Raw genomic sequence first — 20,132 nt, 5'->3', positions numbered from 1 at the left:
TTTTGACATGATATACTTTCTGTTTTTACTACTGCTGTTTATATATTTTTTTATATTATCTACTTGTTAAACTCCTCTTCCAATTTGTATATTCTTTATTTGGAAACCAATAAAAAAGATTGAAAAATGAGATGAAGAATTGAGAAAAAAACTGAGTAAGATCCCGGCTCTCAACGTCCTCACTGAGTCTATTATTCGCAAATTCAGTCTGTGGCTTTGACTCTCCAAATCAGTAAACCTGACTTTATTCTGCTCCAATGTATGAGTGGTCAAAGTTCACTTCTTTTCCAAAGAATTCAATTTATGATCCCGGTTTAATAAGCTCTGAAAATTGCCGCTGCTGTTTTTCATTCTTCTTTTCAAGTGTTGCCAACCTACCTTCGCTCTCCTTTAACCATACTTCCAAGGTAGTAAATCTTTCATCAAGTTTTTCATCCAAAAGATTCGAGATAGCCTGTAAAGTAAGTTGAAACTTTTTAGGCTGTTCAAAGACATCTTCTTTCTTCCCATTTCCATCACCGGTTTCCTTGCCTTCGGCTAATGCCTTTCTTCCTCTGTTAGCCATTTCAGTCAAATCAAATTCAAATTCAAACAGATAAAAGTGTTATAAACACTTTGATAAAGATGTCAAAGGGGTGGTAAGGAAATTTAAAATGAACAGTGCAAAGCCAGAATGCAACCTACTCCATGTAGCGCCTCCATGAGAGTCCTTCGCCTAATGTAGCCTAACGCGCACCTTCTCAAAAATGCAGCTCCACGTCGCGGTAACACAGATGGCAAGAACTGTGATTGGTCCACTTGGCAGCTGCCAGTTTCCTCCTGCGCATTTCCTCTTGCTTCGAAGTTGGACAGTGGACCACATCAAGGAGAGGTTAGGTGAGGTAGTCAGAAAATATGTACATGTGCACGACTCTTCATTGGCAGACAATAAAGACTTGAAAATGGCATCAAAATCGTGCAAAGAAATTTCCAACATTGCTTTGGACATCATGGACTGCAAAAGGTAATGGAAAAACTTCTCATTTTTCTGCGTTGCAGTAATTTCAAAAAAAGTAACACTTCTGCAACATTGATTAGCTCCAACTCCAACAAGACGTAGTCAGCAGTCGCCATTGTTCGCAACTCAACACGTCAATTCAACACAGTAGCACAGAACCCCAACACCAACTAGCATTTTGGCAGTGATGCAGACACACAAAATCACAAGTAGAAATGCTCACAACGGCATAGCGTCTATGCAGAGGTATAATTCAGGCTTCAGCAGGTGAACAGCTTCTCCCCAGTATGAACTGACCGGTGTGCTTGTAGGCTGGATGACTGAGTGAATCCCTTCCCACAGTCTGAACAGGTGAACGGCCTCTCCCCAGTGTGAACTCGCTGGTGTGCTTGTAGGTTACCTAACTGAGTGAATCCCTTCCCACACTCTGAGCAGGTGAATGGCCTCTCTCTGGTGTGAACTCGCTGATGTACTTTCAGAGTGGATGATTGAATGAATCCCTTCCCACACTCTGAGCAGGTGAATGGCCTCTCTCCAGTGTGAACTCGCTGGTGTCTCAGTAGGTGAGATGCCTGAGTGAATCCCTTTGAACATTCCGAGCAGATGAACGGCCTCTCGCCAGTGTGAACTTGCCGGTGTGTCTGTAGTTGACATGATCGACTGAATCCCTTCCCACATTCTGAGCAGGTGAATGGCCTCTCCCCGGTGTGAACTCGCTGGTGTCTCTGTAGTTGAGATGACCGAGTGAATCCCTTCCCACACTCTGAGCAGGTGAATGGCCTCTCTCTGGTGTGAACTCGCTGATGTACTTTCAGAGTGGATGATTGAATGAATCCCTTCCCACAGTCTGAGCAGATGAACGGCCGCTCCCCAGTGTGAACTCGCTGATGTACCTTCAGAGTGCATGATTGAATGAATCCCTTCCCACAGTCTGAGCAGATGAACGGCCGCTCCCCAGTGTGAACTCTCCGATGTACCTTCAGTTCAGATGAGCAAATGAATCCCTTCCCACAGTCTGAGCAGGTGAACGGCCTCTCTCCAGTGTGAACTCTCTGATGTAGCTTCAGTTTAGCTAAGCAAGTGAATCCCTTCCCACAGTCCGAACAGGTGAACGGCCGCTCGCCGGTGTGAAGCCGCTGGTGAACCAGTAGGCTGTACGACTGTGTGAATCCCTTCCCACAGTCTGAGCAGGTGAACGGTCTCTCCCCAGTGTGAACTCGCTGATGTGCCAGCAGCTGTGATGACAAAATGAATCCCTCCCCACAGTATGAACAGGTAAACGGCCTCTTCCCAGTGTGAACTGACATGTGTGATCGTAGGTGGGCAGACTGAGTGAATCCCTTCCCACAGTCTGAGCAGGTGAACGGCTTCTCTCCAGTGTGAACTCGCTGATGTATTTTGAGCTTAAATGACTGAGTGAATCCTTTCCCACAGTCTGAGCAGGTGAATGGCCTCTCACCAGAGTGAACTCGCTGATGTACCTTCAGTTCAGATGACTGAGTGAATCCCTTCCCACAGTCTGAGCAGGTGAACGGCCTCTCCCCAGTGTGAATTCGCTGATGTACCTTCAGATGGCATGACTGAGTGAACCCCTTCCCACAGTCCAAGCAGGTGAACGGCCACTCTCCAGTGTGAACTTGCTGGTGAGCCATTAGGCTGGATGACTGAGTGAATCTCTTCCCACAGACTGAGCAGGTAAATGGCCTCTCCCCAGTGTGAACTCTCTGATGTAGCTTCAGATGGCATGACCAAGTGAACCCCTTCCCACAGTCCAAGCAGGTGAACGGCCTCTCTCCAGTGTGAACTCGCTGGTGAGCCATTAGGTCAGATGACCGAGTGAATCCTTCCCCACAAATTCAGCAGATGACCAGCCTCTGCCCAGGGTGAACTGACTGATGTGTCTGCAGGTGGGAAGACTGACTGAATCCCTTCTCACACACAGAACAGGTGAATGGTCTCGTCCCTGTGTGAACTTGCTGCTGTACCTTCAGTTGAGTTGACCGACTGAATCCATTCCCACTGTCTGAGCAGATGTTTGAAATTACAGGCGTGCCAGTCGGTCAGATGATCGAGTGAATCCCTCTCCGCAGTCTGAGCAGGAAGGATGATCGAGTGAATCGCTTGCTCCTCTTCTTAAGTATCTGGACAGAGACAGCAAAACTGGTGTGTTGTGTTCGGGATTCCCGTAGACAAATTCCTTGTCATTTTTAACCTGTAAAAAGATTTACAAAATCCATCAATGTGTGTAGGACAACATTTCAGATGAGATCACTTGAGTTGTCAAGGTGTGATCTGACATCACACTGTTAAAGTGAGGTTCAACCCAAGTTGGTGAGAGAAATCATCTTGTAACTGGACACAGTGCTGGTATCTGGAATGACCATCAATTCCCTGATGCTGTTCCCGTTTCTATAAGAATCAGGCATTTCTGCCATCTCCAATTTGTACCTTGGCTGAGTTTGACTCTCTCCATTGGTATTATTCCTTGTTCCCACTGAGCTGCCTGGCCCCACAGTAACTGAAACAGTGAAGTCGGCAGTGTATTCCATGCACCCACCAGGCTCTGTGTAGAAAACTTACCCCAACATCCCGTCGGTATCTATTTCCAAGCACCTGAAAACTCTGCTCCCTCGTGTTAGACACTTCAGCCCTGGGAAAAATCCTCTGGCTATCCAGACGATCAATACCCCTCATCATCTTATACACCTAAAAAAGTTCTAAACATGAACACGGAAATTATACATTGCTTTGAGAATTTGTCAGACGTATACAATATGATGAGGGAGAAGATAGGGTAAATAAATGCAAGCAGCTTGTTCCACGGAGGTTCGGTGGGACTACAACTAGAGGTCATGGGTAAGTGGGGAAGGTGAATATTTAATGGTAACATGTGGGAAAGCTCTTTACTGAAATGGTTGTGAGAGTGTGGAATGAGATGCCAGCACAAGTGGTGAATATGATCTCAGTTTCACCGTTTAAAAGGAGTTTGGATGGGAGCCTGGATGGTAGGGGTATGGTTTTTTTTATAAAAAGGGCCCAAAGGATATTGGGAACCAAATTCACCACAACCACAAACTGTTCTTGCTGCCACCATCCAGGAAACGGTACCACAGCAACAGGCTCCGGGACATCATCTTCCACCAGGCCATCAGACTGATTAATTGCTTTCTTGACTGTCCTATATACAAACTAAACATTATAAATCAATTTCAATTACACATTGCACATTTAGACAGTAATGTAATGTAAATATTTCTACTCATCTATATGAAGGATGTACATAATAAAGTCAATTCAATTCACCATCTCCACTATCTGTTCTGTCATTCTGGCTCCCATTCCCCCTACAACTTACTTTAACCATATCAGCCCCAACCCCCACTAGCTCTAGTAAGCCTTACCACTAAGATATTAATTGCCTCTTGCTCTGTTCCCCTAACAAAGCCACTTATCAGCCCTTTGACTTTCCTCCCCCCAACAGTTTCTAAAGTGTTCCTCTTGTTATTGTGCAGGCATGGCACTGGAGTACTCTACGATGGCTATTTAATCTCATTCCCCTTCCCGATTCTCACCCAGTTTCCTGTGTCCTGCACCTTGGGTGGAACTCACCTCTCTTCATGTCATATCTTTCACCCCGTCCTACTGCTGGATGATCTGGAATTCACCCATTTCAAGATCCAACACCTTAAAGTGCAGGGTTACAAACTGCAGCTGAATACACATCTTGTAGGTGAGGGCATCAGGGACACTGGAAGTCTCCCCTCCTTCCCTCCAATATTCCCTCTAATTTGTAGTAACCAGTGTGCACATGAATCGTGTACTGTTCATTTTTTACCCAGTGACAAGATGTGCACAGTGAATTTTATACAGAGAGGTATTCATTTTCACAGTTGGTAAATCACAGTCGATAGGAACTTTGAACTCCTCTGGGTTCGATCCAGTTCATCTGCACTTTCACACAATCTATGTAGCAGGCCTGTAATGGGTAACAAAGGATTTTCTCACCAAAGCTTTTACATATTGTCCATATGTGGTTTGCTTGCTAAATTACACTTTAAAAAGTCAGATTTCCAAATATCACTCCACTTCTTCCCACTTGCAAATTCTCCAGCAACTTTAGCACCACCATATGCACACAGGTATCACCAGTTTCTGGACTCTACATAAATATTTCCTCTGAACCCTCCCCCAAATGACTGAAAGTGGTGAACTGAGGGATGGCAATGCCAATGAATATGAAGGGAAGGGCAGCAGTCTGTCTCATTGGAGTCTGGCATATTTGTGATGTGAAACCACTTGTTGCCCAAGCCAAAGGTGTTTGCGATCATAATGAACCTAGAGAGAATGGTTCTCACCAGTAGAAAAGTCCAGAGCAAGAGGAGGTAGAACAAGCAACACACACAAAATGCTGGAGGAACTCAGCAGGCCAGGCAGCATCTATGGAAAAGAGTACTAATGCTGAGTTCTGCCGGCATTTTGTGTGTGTTGCTTTGAATTCCAGCATCTGCAGATTTTCTCTTGTTTGTGATTGGAGGTAGAACAAAGGTGATTTTCTCAACTGCTGATGTAAAAGATTTTGTTCCCTTTCTCCGAGTTCCTAATCCTTGCATTTAGATAGCTGGAGCTCAGCTCTGTCTGAGAGATCCATCGGTTCCCATTCCCTCATCAGCCGGAAGTTCCCCGGGGCCTGTGTATGGATCGTGGGGTTGAGAGAGAGGGGAGAGAGCAGGACTGTCCGGGACTGCGGGTCACGGTGTCCGAAATTCACAGAAATTATCCCGAAGTTGGTGTTTAAGATAAAAACACGGAAAATCGCTGTTATCTATACCCGCCATTTTCAAGGCCTTCTGTGTACTGCACGCATGCGTGATACTCGGGGACGGCCTCAGCCTGACGCCTGCACATTTCATCGGCGTTTCAGCACCGGCGAAGTTTTTAACGCATGGCCTTATGGGTAATCACAGGGCTATTAAAGATTTCTGCAAGCACCGGTTCACTTTCCATAACTCAATTTTTTTCATGTGTATAGAAAAATCTTTTTTTTTTTTTTTTTAAATAATTTTTTATTGCATTTTTAAATGATTACAAAGTATGAAAAAAAACAATGTATATAACCCATACCCCCTCCCCTTAACCCCTCCCCCCTAACTACCCCTTAGAAAAAAAAGAAAGAAAGAAAGAAAGAAAGAAAGAAAGAATGCCTGGTGGTTGGAAGATCTCCACATGCTCCACGGAGTTCGTAATAATTTTAATATGTATATTTATTTCTTTCCCCTAGTAACCAATTGTTTCATCTTAAAAGCATCTATATATTTAATCCTGTCTTTTGTAAATAAGGGCTCCAAATTTTCAAAAATGTTTCATATTTATCTCTTAAATTATAAGTAATTTTTTCTAATGGAATACAACCATAGATTTCTTTCTTCCAAGAATCTATACTTAAATGTGAATCCGATTTCCAAGTAACTGCAATAGCTTTTTTGGCTACTGCCAGTGCAATTTTTATAAATTCTTTCTGATACTTATTTAGTTTGAGTTTCGGTTTTATCCCTTCAATATCACCTAGTAAAAATAATATTGGATTATGAGGAAATTGTGTTCCTGTAATTTGTTCCAGTAAAAGTCTTAAATTTGTCCAAAAAGGTTGAATTTTGGAGCAAGACCATGTCGAATGTAAAAAAGTACCAGTTTCCTGGTTACATCGGAAACACTGATCCGATAAATTTGGATTAAACGCAGAAAGCGGCTCCCATAAACAATATACTCAATATCAACGTGTATCTAATGCCAAAGTAAAATGCAGATATAAAACATAGGAGATTCTGCAGTTGCTGGGAATACAGAGACACACACACACAAAATGCTAGAGGAACTCTGTAGTTCAAGCAGCAACTAAGCAGCGGAGTCCACAGCCTAGGCATGCTGAAAGGGCTCGGTGTAAATGTTGCCTTTTTATGCCTCTCCACAATTGCTGCCTGACTGTTGATTTCCACCAGTATGTTGCAGAAATTAACCACCTTTTTTTTTTGATCAACCAGTTTCCAAATGCTTCTAATCTTTCTTTTGTAGCTACATCCAGCTGGTCTGTTTCCTCCTTCTCCTCGTAAACTCTAGACCCCAACTCTCTCAGGAACCCCAAAAGCCCTGACTCAGGCTGGCAACTCTTCGGTTTCTGACTCTGCTCCATCGAAGTTTCACTCGATAGTCTGCTGTCAGAACTTTAGAGGTGCATTGAATTGCGAGACCGGGGAGGGGGAGAGAGAGAGAGAGGGGGGGAGGGGGAGAGGGAGGGGGGGGGAGAGAGGGGGGGGAGAGAGGGGGGGGAGAGAGGGGGGGGAGAGAGGGGGGGGAGAGAGGGGGGGGAGAGAGGGGGGGAGAGAGGGGGGGGAGAGAGGGGGGGGAGAGAGGGGGGGGAGAGAGGGGGGGGAGAGAGGGGGGGGAGAGAGGGGGGGGAGAGAGGGGGGGGAGAGAGGGGGGGGAGAGAGGGGGGGGAGAGAGGGGGGGGAGAGGGGGGGGGAGAGGGGGGGGGAGAGGGGGGGAAGAGGGGGGGGAGAGGGGGGGGAGAGGGGGGGGAGGGGGGGGAGAGGGGGGGGAGAGAGGGGGGAGAGAGGGGGGGGAGAGAGGGGGGGGAGAGAGGGGGGGGAGAGAGGGGGGGGAGAGAGGGGGGGAGAGGAGGGGGGAGAGGGGGGGGGAGAGGGGGGGGGAGAGGGGGGAGAGGGGGGGGGAGAGGGGGGGGGGGAGAGAGGGGGGGGGAGAGAGAGAGGGGGAGAGAGAGAGGGGGAGAGAGAGAGGGAGTCAAAACCACAGTGAGCTCATCGTCTTGTTCAGCCCGGAGAAAATCATGCAGGGAATTCATGCAGGTGTATAAGATGATGAAAGGCATTGGTCGTGTGGCTAGTCAGAGGTTTTCTCCCAGGGCTGAAACCGCTAACACGAGGGGGAATAGGTTTAACCTGCTTGGAAGTACATACAGAGGAGATGTCAGAGCCAAGTTTTTTAAGCAAAGAATGCTGTGTGTGCGGAATGCACTGCCAGCGATGGTGGTAGAAGCGGATACAATTGGGTCTTTTAAGAGACCCTTAGATAGGCACATGGGGCTTAGGAAAATAGGTGGCTATGCGGTAGGGTAATTCTAAGCAGTTTCTAGAGTAAGATAAATGGTAGGAACAGCAATGTGGGACAAAGTATCTGTAACGTGTTATCGATTTCTATGTTTTGATGAAATTTATGGGAAACCTCCTATCCCACGGAGTGGTGATTAATTGCAACCTGTCATCTCAGGGAGAGTGAGAGGGGAACGGGAGGGGTAGATTTTGATATACTGATATGGAACAGAAACATGAGCAGGGACTAGATGGGCCGAGTGGCCTTTCTAGTGTACATAGTGATTGTGGTAGAGACAGTAAGTACCTGAGACACGGGATTTGATACCGAACTGATTTATCATTCACAGATCCACAATATTAAACACCAGTCTAGTTTAAGGCTAACATCAGCAGAACAGACTCCCCCAATGCTCAGTGACCAGGGGTCAGTCCTGGGTGTGATGAGCAACCGCAAGAACTGCAGACTCTGACAGTAACAGTCCCTCATGGAACCTGCAGCTGCCTTCAGTCATCATGATGGTTAAACATTTAACACGGAGCTGATTTTAACTTCCTCCCTGATGTAGGAGCGCTCAGACCGAAGATGTAGGGGAGAAGGAAAAAAAAGAGATAATAAAGTTGTTCGCACAGATAGGGATAAACAGAGAGGAAGAGGTGGAGAGTTTCTTAAATGCATCTATTTTAATGCTAGGAGCATTGTAAGAAAGGTAGATGAGCTTAGAGCATGGATTGATACCTGGAAATATGATGTTGTATTTATTAGAGAAACATGATTGCAGGAGTGGTGTGATGGGCAACTAAATATTCCTGGATTTCATTGCTTCAGGTGTGATTGGATTGGAGGGGCAGGTGTTGCATTGCTTGTCTGAGAAAATATTATAGCAGTGCTTTGACAGGACAGATTAGAGGGCTCATCTAGGGAGCATTTTTCGGTGGAATTGAGGAATGGGAAAGGTGTAGTGGGGTTGTATCATAGACCACCTAATCGGGAGTGAGAATTGGAGGAGCAAATTTGTAAGGAGATAGCAGATACTTGCAGTAAGCACAAGGTTGTGATTGTGGGAGATTTTAATATTCCACACAGAGAAACATAAAAAATAGATGCAGGAGTAGGCCAAAGGGAATAATGTCACATTTATCCACGTTAAATTGCATCTGCCTTGAATTTGGCCACTCATCTAACCTATCCAAGTCACCCTGCATCCTCCTCACAGCTAACACTGCCGCCCAGCTTCGTGTCATCCGCAATCTTGGAGATCTTGCATTTAATTCCCTCATCTAAATCAGTAATATATATTGTAAACAACTGGGGTCCCAGCACTGAGCCTTGCAGTACCCCACTGCTGACTGCCTGCCAATCTGAAAAGGTCCTGTTTATTCCCACTCTTTTCTTCCTGTTTGCCAACCAATTCTCTATCCACATCAATACCACACCCCCAGTACCGTGTGCTTAAGTTTGCACATTAATCTCCTGTGTGGGACCTTGTCAAAAGCCTTTTGAAAATCCCAATATACCACATCCACTGGTTCTCCCCTATCCACTCTACTAGTTACTAATTACTCTTCAAAAAATTCTATAAGATTCATCAGACATGATTTTCCTTTCACAAATCCATGCTGACTTTGTCGGATGATTTCACCTCTTTCCAAATGTGCTATTATCACATCTTTGATAACCGACTCTAGCACTTTCCCCACAACCGATGTCAGGCGAACCGGTCTATAATTCCCCCATTTCTCTCTCCCTGCTTTTTTGAAAAGTGGGGTTACATTAGCCACCCTCCAATCCTCAGGAACTAATCCAGAATCTAAGGAGTTTTGAAAAATTATCACTACTGCATTCACTATTTCTTGGGCTACTTCCTTAAGCACACTGGGATGCAGACCATCTTGCCCTGGGGATTTATCTGCCTTTAATCCCTTCAATTTACCTAACACTACTTCCCTACTAACATGTATTTCCCTCAGTTCCTCCATCTCGGTCCTGTACTAATTCCATTAGATTATTTATGTCCTCCTTAGTGAAGACAGAACCAAAGTAATTATTCACTTGGTCTGCCATGTGCTTGTTCCCCATGATCAATTCACCTTGTTTCTGACTGTAAGGGACCTACATTTGTCTTAACTAATCTTTTACTTTTCACATATCTATAAAAGATTTACAGTCAGTTTTTATGTTCTCTGCCAGCTTTCTTTTATAATCTTTTTTCCCTTTCCTAATTAGGCCCTTTGACCTCCTCTGCTGGACTCTGAATTTCTTCCAGTTCTCAGGAATGCCACTTTTTCTGGCTATTTTACTATCCCTAATTTCCCTTGTCAGCCACGGGTGTACTACCTTCCCTGGTTTGTTCTTTTGCCAAACTGGGATGAACACTTGTTGTAGTTCATCCATGCAATCTTTAAATGCTTGCCGTTGCATATCCACAATCAACCCTTTAAGTATCATTTGCCAGTCTATCTTTGCTAATTCACGTCTCATACCTTCAAAGTTACCCTTCTTTAAGTTCAGAACCTTTGTTTCTGAATTAACTATGTCACTCTCCATCTTAATGAAGAATTCCACCATACTATGGTCACTCTTACCAAGGGGCCTCGCATGACAAAATTGCTAACTAACCCTTCCTCATTGCTCAATACCCAATCTAGAATGGCCTGCTCTCTAGTTGTTTCCTCGACATGTTGGTTCAGAAAACCATTCCGCACACATTCCAAGAAATCCTCTTCCTTAACACCCTTACCAATTCAGTTCACCCAATCTATATGTAGATTAAAGCCACCCATTACAACTGCTGTTCCTTTATTTTACGCATCTCTAATTTCCTGTTTGATGCCATCCGCAACCTCACTAGTACTGTTAGGTGGCCTGTAAACTACTCCCACCTGCGTTTTATGCCCTTTAGTGTTATGCAGCTCTACCCATATCGATTCCACATCCTCCAGGCTAATGTCCTTCCTTTCTATTGCGTTAATCTCCTCTCTAACCAGCAACACTACCTCACCCCCTTTTCTTTCCTGTCTGTCGCTCCTGCATATTGAATATCCCTGGATGTTGAGCTCCCATCCTTGGTCACCCTGGAGCCATGTCTCTGTGATCCCAACTATATCATATACATTAATAACTATCTGCACATTCAATTCATCCACCTTGTTACAAATGCTCCTTGCAGTGACACACAAAGCCTTCAGGCTTGTTTTTACCACACTCTTAGCCCTTATACACTTATGTTGAAAAGTGGCTCTTTTGATTTTTGCCCTGGACTTGCCTGCCTGCCACTTTTACTTTTCACCTTACAACTTTTTGCTTCTCGTCTCATTTTGCACCCCTCTGTCTCTCTGCACTTGTTCCCACCCCCCTGCCACATTAGTTTAAACCCTCCTGAACAGCATTAGCAAACGCTCCCCCTAGGACTTGGAGGAGGGACAGCCCTCAGTGATTCCTGTGTGTGCTCCCTGGAAGCCTCAAGAAATGATAATGATCATGAATCAGGCCCCAGATAGAAAAGAAAAACCAGCACAGTTTGCTCAGTGTGTCCAGAGTACTACACAAATGTTTAATGCGACTCCGCAAGATTTATTCAGTCTCTGCTGCATGACTCTCTCAGCTGATAAAGGGCAGAAATGGAAGGCAGAATTGAGATACCAAACCTATCAGGAGTTACAGGCGGGAAACCATACTGAGAATGAACGGACAGACCAGATCATTCAAGCCTTGGAAAGGGCTCTCCAGCAACCTGTCAACATCACTAAAGTACCTGAATGCAATCCTAAGCCTGGGGAATTTGGACCAGACTATTGGGAGTGATTTGTGGCCTGCTGCGGCACCTTCGTAGGAGACCAAGCCTTTAATGATGGGAATCTGTCCCCCCAGTTCAATGCCCTACTGCTCCAATGCTGACCAACTGAGTTAGCCAACATCATTAAAACAAATAATATGGATTGGCTTGACAATGACCGAAATCAAACATGACGAGCTTTGACATATTACTGAGACCTGACTTTTGAACCTCGATCAACACCGAAGGGAACTAATTCTAAAGGTGAATATTTTCAGCGGGAAGAAGGATGCAAACGGGCTACATCTGGGGATCAGAAATGGGAATAAAAACCTACCAAGGGACAGGTGGGGACAACAACTCGTTTAGAAATGGACAAGCAAGGATGCTTCCTACCGTGAGTACCACCCCTCAGGAAGAGCCCAGTGTAATATTGACAGGTGCTGGAATTTCAATTCCGTTTATGATTGATATGGGGCAACCACAACCACTCTCAAACAGGAAACAGTATCGGAAAAGGGATTCCAGCTATCAGACGCTACAATCACTCTGTCTGGGTTCAGAGGCACGGAACGTACGTATTCACGAACCCAGCCACTGCAGGTGGAATTCCAGGGGAACCAGCGTGAGGTTTCAGTTACTGTCACCACCAGACGGGGGTTTAATCTTGCAGGGAGAGACTTGTTCTGTCCTTTGGAAGTTGAGATTCTATGCTCGGACAAGGATATCATGCTGGAACTGTGAACAACTGATAGCTTCCTCTGACCACCCAGTGGTGGGCACTTTATCTGGACTCCAGTACATTTGAACCCCTTCTGCCAGTGGCCAGCTCTCATGTGACTCTGTGTTATGACCCTTCGTGGTGCTTAACTGAGGAAAGCCAATATTATGCACCCCGAGGGACAGAAATTCCCAGTCACGGTGATTGGAGAGGATAAAGGAAGAGACCGTACTGCATTTCTGGCCAAAGTTCCAGATTTCTTTTGGCGACAGACAGGACTGGTGGTTCCCAATACCACCATTAGGGTTTGCCCTGGGTTCAAGCCAAAGAGCCTAGAGTCCATTGCCTACACCTTGCTGAAACAAGCCTCCAGCACCGAGGGAGACTGGCAAGACTTGGCTGCGGTCCAACTCCGATACTGGAAGGAGTCTGAGGTGAAGGCGGGACATCTGGTGAGACACACTTTTAATATTGACCGATCCCAAGATGCTATACCCCATCTCTGAGCAAATTCAGGCCATGAAGTCGGTCACACCAACTGTCCCCCTGTCCAGATCACTGTGAAAGAAGGACAGACTCTCCCATCCATTCCACAATACCCCCTCTAGCCCATCCGGATCACAGTGAAAGGACAGACTCTCCCATCCATTCCACAATACCCACTCTGGCCCGTCTGGATCACTGTGAAAGGACAGACTCTCCCATCCATTCCACAATATCCCCTCTAGCCCGTCCGGATCACAGTGAAAGGACAGACTCTCCCATCCATTCCACAATACCCCCTCTAGCCCGAATCAATTTTATGAGGATGGAAGCTCTTTTGTGGATCCAGCAGGGAAACGATGCGATAGTGACGGACAGTGAAGTAATTGAACAGGCCTCTTTTGAAGCAGCTGTCTCCGCGCAGAAGGCTGAGCTGTTTGCTCTGACTCGTGCTCTGTTGCTGGGGCAACAGACGAAAGTGGGAACGTTTACACAGACTCCCATTATGCATTTGGGATTGTACATGACTACGGGGCTCTCTGGGAACATGGGGATTCCTGACTTCCTCTGGCCACCCCATTAGTAATGTCACCTTTGTAAACAACTTACACACCGCTGTACAGCTACCTCGAGTTTTGGCTATTATGAAATGTGCAGCCCACACACGCATGTCCGACTGTGTCACTAAACACAATGCTCTAGCAGATCAAACAGTGAAAAGTGCGGCACTATCCTCAGTAGTTGTAGCTTCCTCGGGTTCCCCGTCAAGCAACCCTCCATGACTAAAGCAGAACGGGTTTGCCAGACATGTGGGAGGTACATAATTTTCAGGGGGACGCCTCTGAGGAAGAGCGCAAACTGTGGTCCCAGATGGGGTGCCAGAAAGACCCTGACCTAGCTTTTTGGATTACCCCAACGGGACAGGTTTGTGTTCCTACACAGTTTTTACCAATATTGGCTGATTATATACATGATTTACCACCCCTGGGAAAGGAGGGAATGGTTGGTAGCCTGCACCATGCACACCGGGTACGAGTCCCTTGACAGGTGGACGTTTTTCTGTCTACAATTTGATTTTATTGAATTACCAATGGCCCACACTTTGTGGTGAAAATATACGAAGGGGTATGTAACGAATTAGCTATCAAGCAACAATTCCACTGTGTACACCACCCACGGGCCGCTGGCAGAGTGGAAAGAGCCAACAGCATTCTGAAGAGTAAACTGGCCAGACTAACGGTGGAGGCTGGACTCACTTGGTCGAAGGTCCTACCGTTAGCCCTATTCCACGTGGGTTACCCCATAGGGGAAAGCAGGGTTGTCACCAGTTTAAAACATCTATGAACGGCCCATGAGGATATCCTGGGGACCAAGACCTTGTGCACCATTGTTCCCAGAAAGCCTACCAGCAAAATTAGATATTGGAAGAGATGCGGAAATAAATATGCCAACTAACCAAAATTTTCCAAGCGTTACATTCACAGGTATGACAGGCTTACAAGGAAGAGAACTACCCAGCAGAGAGGAGTGACTATCCCACCATAGAACCTGGGAATTTATCCTGATCAGGAACTGGGATTGAGGGAAACTCAGACCTCGCTGGAGAGGACCATATGAAGTGTTACTGACCACTCCGACACTGTGAAACTGAAGGGGCAATACATTGAACAGACTGCAAAGATGTTACTGAAGGAACTGAGTAGAAGGACTCTCTCGGATTAAAGGAAATTGTATTGATTGATAGCGGAGAGTGATGAACCTCTAGGTTTCTTGCCGTGGATTGTCATTTTAAGAGATAGTGCCTGAGTGACATCAGTCGCCAGCTTTCTGGGGAAGAGAGGGGGGGAGAGAGGGGGGGGAGAGAGAGAGAGCACGAACGCGCGCTGGAACTATTTGACCACACATCGTGTTTACACTTCCCAGTTTGTTTCATTGAAGCAAGGATTATTCATCCTTGTCACTTTGTTTGATCCATTGGAGTGGATCTGTTGGTTTGGGAGTATCCTGTGAGGACCACTTGTGCTAGCCCTTGCCTGGGTGTGGTAATTCACTTGAAGAGGTACCCTTGTGACCAATCACTGTTGGTGATAATTCGTATAATCCAAATGGGAATGTTGTTGGAGTATCTCATGGCTACCACTTTTGTTAACCCTTAGCAGGATTCGGGTGTGTTCTGTGGTAAACACTTGTGAGAAGGGATATTCTGTGCAAATCACTGTCAGTAATACTTTATGTGTTGGATCTGGATTGGGAGTACCTTGCGGAATCTAGCTGTGCGTTAACCCTTGCTTGGGTGGTCATTCCCTTTGAAGACTTATCCCTGTGAAAAGCTAATTTTGGTGATATTTTGTATGTGGATTTAGAGCAATGATGGATAAGACCTACAGCGACTGTTATCCTGTTTTACCACAGTGGAATTTGTGGAATTCAGTGTAGTTGCCTTCTCTCGACATTCACCTTGGATTAAAAATATCTCTCTCGTCATTTATTCCATGGCTTAACTGAACTTTTATACTTCACCATCTCAAGACTTTGAGCTTGGTATTCCCTGAGCTCATTGGTTTGGGAGTTATATTTACACATATGTGTACTCATAACACCTTTAACTTTAGATTATTTTGCTTAAGTTGTTATACAAGTAGATACTAATAAAGACAGCGCTTTTAACATCAAAACTAGACTCCAGGTGTTGTCTATAGCTGCTGGTTCATTTAAACCATTACGGGTGCGTAACAGTGGTGTTTGTGTTTATGTCTTTGAGAGGGCTCACCCCAGCATTCAGTTAAGATTTTCCTGTCTCTGTCACACTTATGCCAAATGGGTAGAACTAGGGGCCCTGACAGACACAGTGTTTTGACAGATGTATCTCAGGCCCCCACCAAACAGAACTTTCTACACTGGGAAACATGCTTCCTGGCCATAACTGCAGGTGCCCAGCAGAGGAGAGGAATAACTGAGACTGAGCGATCTTTGATGATAGTTTTTCTCTCCTATGGCGTAGCCGGGAATTCACAAGAGATAATTAATTTGGCTACAGCACTTGAGGAGCTGGCCAGAATACTGCAGGGGCCCTGACAGAAACACAGGCCCAAGTAACAGAAACACCCACTGAAATGATTGCAATCTGGCAAACAGTCGTATAGAATCGTACGGCTTTAGATTTTATCCCAGCTGAGAAGGGGGAGCTTGTGCTATTATTGATACAGAATGCTGCACCTTTATCCCTGATATGTCTAATAACACTACATCCCTCTCCGAGCACACTGCCTAGGAGACTGACAGCATCAAGAGAGTAGGGCAGGATTTACACGGGTTCACGGAAGGGTCGAAAAAGTGATCTTCGAAGGCCTGTTTGTAATATGTTGAGCATGATATTGCATTATGTCCTAATAGTTGTACGTATCATTGTTATAATTACTGATGTATGCTGTTTTTCCCACTGAGAAGTCAAAGCTGTACTTGGTTGCTTTCTCTGTAAAAAATTACTGTTTTGTTGCTCATGTAATGATCAAAAAGGAGGGAATAATGAAGTACAGTTTAACACCGTTAAAAAATAGCAGCCTGTTTTTCTGAAAGAAACTGCTGATGATCAACAGATGTACTAAGCCATGCTGAGCCATATTTCTTCTTGAGGGTAGCTAGTTAGGGTTTCAGGACTCTCATCACCTTGTGTGTTCATGCGCAGAGATAGGACAGTTTCAGTCTGTTCTGTGTGTGTAAGCCATTATGACTATTTTGTCATTTGTCTTTAGGGCTCCAGCCTGTCATGTAGTAAATAAATTTGGTTCCAGCCTGTCTAGTGTGGGGAGTATCTGGATGGATATATCTGTGGTGAAGGGGAATTGCTAGTCAGTTAGTGGATTGGGTGGGTACAGTCATTGACTGTTCCTGTTTGAGTGACTAACTGAGTAAGCCCCAGATACTTGGAATAAAGAGTTTGTACTAATACAGTCTCTGAGAGACTCTCTCCGGATTTGACTTCCACAGAATGGGATTGGTTTCAAAGGGCTGGCCTGCTGGAAGAACAGTACCAGACCTGGAGTGATTGCAACTGGGTCTGACAGAGGCATAACTGGTTCTTCAGTCTCACTCCAGCTGTTTCCTACCTTCCCTTGTACAGGTATGTAATGTCAAAAGGACCAGTGTTTGAGTAAATGAGACTCACCAAACTTTCTCCTGACTGAATCACCGGAATCTCCGAGCCAGATTGGTTTCTCTCCAGTTGATGCTCTCAGTCCTCGGGCTGGTTCACTTGTTGCTGTTCCCTCGTCTTCAGTCCTGGGTTTTCTTCCAATAAATCTCTCACTGCAGGTCAAACTTTAACACGAAAGATAATGAAGCACATTAACAATACAAAGGAGGACCAAACATTTCTGCTTAATGTTAACAGGAACAAAACTCACTGAAATTTAAATGTTGAAGGCAGATATAATGATCTCAGTGAACAATCTTTTATTGTCCCTCACATGACATAAAAGAATATGGGATAAGAAGGAGCCATCATTCAGTCATGGTAAGACATAAGGAACAGAATTAGGTGATTTGATCCATCTGATCTGATCCACCACTCAAACACGGCTGATTTTTATTCCCACACTATATTCCTGCCTTCCTCCTGTAACCCTGAAGCCACTTAGCAATCATGAATATATTAATCTCTGTCATAAATATACCCAAATCGCAGCCTCAACCAACCTCTCTGGCAACAAATTCCACACTTCGGACACCTAATGGCCAAAAAAAAATTCTCAACTGAATTTTAACTGGAAGCATCTTTATTCTGAGACTGTGCTGTCAGATCACAGACTCTCCGTCTAATGGAAACATCGTCTCCATGTCCACAGTATCCAGGCTTTTCAGCATTTGGTAGGTTTACTTAACCATACATCCCTCCACCACCCCCACCGTCCCTCTGAACTCCAGGTCCAGAACCATCTCTATCACTTCTGAGATTATTCATCTGAACCTCGTTAGCAACAACTGTACTGAACACATTTCCAGCAATAACAGACAAACCGGTTCCAGGATAATTGACAGGGAAAAGTTCTGCTTTCTTTACTGTTCTACTAACACAGATCGAGTCATTTCCATTTCCAGGTTAAATGTAATAAAAAGAAAGTGGAATTACCAGAAACACTCAGCAGGTAAGGAACAGCTGCGGGGAGGGGAACAAACTTTACAATTCAGGTTAATGACGTTTCGTCAGAATGACTTCAAACATTTCGTTTTTAGTGCAACTTGAGATTCTGCCTGATTTCCACCGAGTGACAGACTGGTGACAGTGAGGGGTCCTCTCACACAGTTTGAACACCAGACTCACGGGTCTATTTCTACTGTTGTAAACATGGAAAAGCCGGTCCGGAGACGTCAGAACACACCGCAGCTACTGAATTAATTATACAAAAATGACAAAGATAGAAGAAACAACAAGAACTTTGTCATATATACTTTGATCCTCACCAAATTTTTATCAACACACTATAGAGTTTCCCATCCGGACACTTCACGCTTTGCATGGTAACTGTCCGCCCGTGACTGAGAGGAACTGCACAGTCTTTTGGATCCAGATCAGTCCTCGGTAAAGCAGGCAGTGAAATCAAAGATTCCCACAACCTGGGACGTTCTCCTTTCTCACCCACCCCAGTCCGGGAGAAGACACAACAGCCATAAAGCTCCAGGACAAAAGCGAGGAGCCTCTGGAAGCGAGACGAGTTCGGGAAATTAATGGGACTCAGTGGCCAAAATCACACCACGTGATCTTGTGTCACAACGCGGAGGGCGGGGCGAATCTGCAACACACAGCCTCACGTGACCTGTCGGCGGGACTTCTATTTAAATTCTGCAGAAACAGACAGCCTTGGCTCCTGGTTTGGATCGTTCAATGCAGATTAAGTGAAGTCGACACATTTCTGACGAGCCCAGATAACTGGAAAATAAATGATTAACTGGCCCTCAGTTCGGTGCTCACGACCAACATCGGATCTCCCCGCTCGGGATCGGTCTCAATACTCACCGATGGGAAAGTGATATCTTCGGCCCCCAGACAGTGATCCCGACGGAAGAGACGAAAATCTTTCCCGATCACACAGCCGAACAACTTCAGCTCTGAGCGGAGAGGAAAACACCGTCCACCCGGAGACTGTGAACATGCGCGGAGAGATTGTTACATCATCGGGAGGCGGGGCCCTGGAACAGACGCGCAGATGCTGCCAATCTGCGGTTAAATGGGAGGGGCAAATGGGATCACGTGTCGGGATTGGTGGATCCCCCCCCCGGCCCCGGCAGAGACTCCAGCTACTCATTAGTCTGTGGAAAGAAGCAAATTTGCCGCTCACATCTCCTCTCACCTTAAATGTATTAGACATTTCAACCCCCAGGAAAAATATATCGTCTGTCCACTCTATCTATTCCTCTCGTAATCTTATAAACGTCCATCCAGTCTCACCCCAGCCTGCGCCGCTCTGGAGAAAACAACACAAGTTTGTCCAGCCTCTTGTTATAGCTCATGCCCTCTAATCCAGGCAGGGTCCTGGTAAACCTCTTCTGTGCCCTCTCCAAAGCCCCGACATCCTTCCGAGAATGGGGGCGACCAGAACTGTATGAAACACTCCAGATGTGGTCTAACTAGTTTTATAAAACTGTGTTACGAACTGAAACGTTTTAGAAACGAACCAGCAGCAATAGAGTTCACACAGGAGTCTGGTTTTGATGTTAAATACATTCTCTTTATTAGTGTATAGTAACTTAATGAAATAAAGGAAAGTTGACAGTGTTCGGTGTATATATGTGTCAATATAAATCCCAAAACTTTCGAGCCTGAGGGAACAAAGCTCAGAGTCTTGAGATGGTAAAGTAGGAAAGTTCAGTAATCTACGGAATAAATGATGGGGAGAGATATTTGTAATCCAGGGTGAAACGTAGAGAAAAGGCCGTTACTTCAAAATAACCGTCGACGAAGTTCTTATCCGTTGAATCCGTCCACATACGAGTTATCAGCGAAAGTGACCTGTCACAGGAATACCGTCTTCCAGGGGTTACCACACAACATACCC

At 45.4% G+C, this 20,132-nt stretch overlaps 1 protein-coding gene and 1 pseudogene across 3 annotated transcripts; one reads left to right on the top strand and one right to left on the bottom strand.

Annotated features, from left to right (window-relative positions):
* LOC132387346 (zinc finger protein 208-like) overlaps positions 1 to 20,132 on the top strand; it is a 220,438-nt pseudogene that overhangs the window by 129,150 nt on the left and 71,156 nt on the right.
* Positions 906 to 19,248, bottom strand: LOC132387349 (zinc finger protein 585A-like). Of its 3 annotated transcripts, none has more exons than XM_059959703.1 (4): positions 19,094 to 19,248; positions 17,246 to 17,397; positions 3,578 to 4,973; positions 906 to 3,209 (listed from the first exon to the last, which is right to left on the bottom strand). In XM_059959703.1, exon 4 carries the CDS (start codon positions 2,815 to 2,817, stop codon positions 1,258 to 1,260), a length of 1,560 nt encoding a protein of 519 aa, XP_059815686.1. In that variant the 5' UTR covers positions 2,818 to 3,209; positions 3,578 to 4,973; positions 17,246 to 17,397; positions 19,094 to 19,248; the 3' UTR covers positions 906 to 1,257. The 3 variants fall into 3 exon arrangements, with proteins under 3 accessions (XP_059815686.1, XP_059815687.1, XP_059815688.1); XM_059959704.1 differs by having other exon boundaries at positions 906 to 3,714; positions 4,061 to 4,973; XM_059959705.1 differs by lacking the exon at positions 3,578 to 4,973.

Source organism: Hypanus sabinus, unplaced genomic scaffold (genome assembly GCF_030144855.1).
Source record: "Hypanus sabinus isolate sHypSab1 unplaced genomic scaffold, sHypSab1.hap1 scaffold_176, whole genome shotgun sequence".
NCBI lineage: Eukaryota > Metazoa > Chordata > Chondrichthyes > Myliobatiformes > Dasyatidae > Hypanus > Hypanus sabinus.
Note: the sequence above shows the minus strand (reverse complement) of the source record. Positions and strands in the feature narration are given on the sequence as shown.

What these genes read in the sequence shown, in the direction of transcription:
- LOC132387349 (XM_059959703.1), bottom strand. Translation starts at nt 2,817, where the DNA reads ATGGCTCACCAGCGAGTTCACACTGGAGAGAGGCCGTTCACCTGCTTG.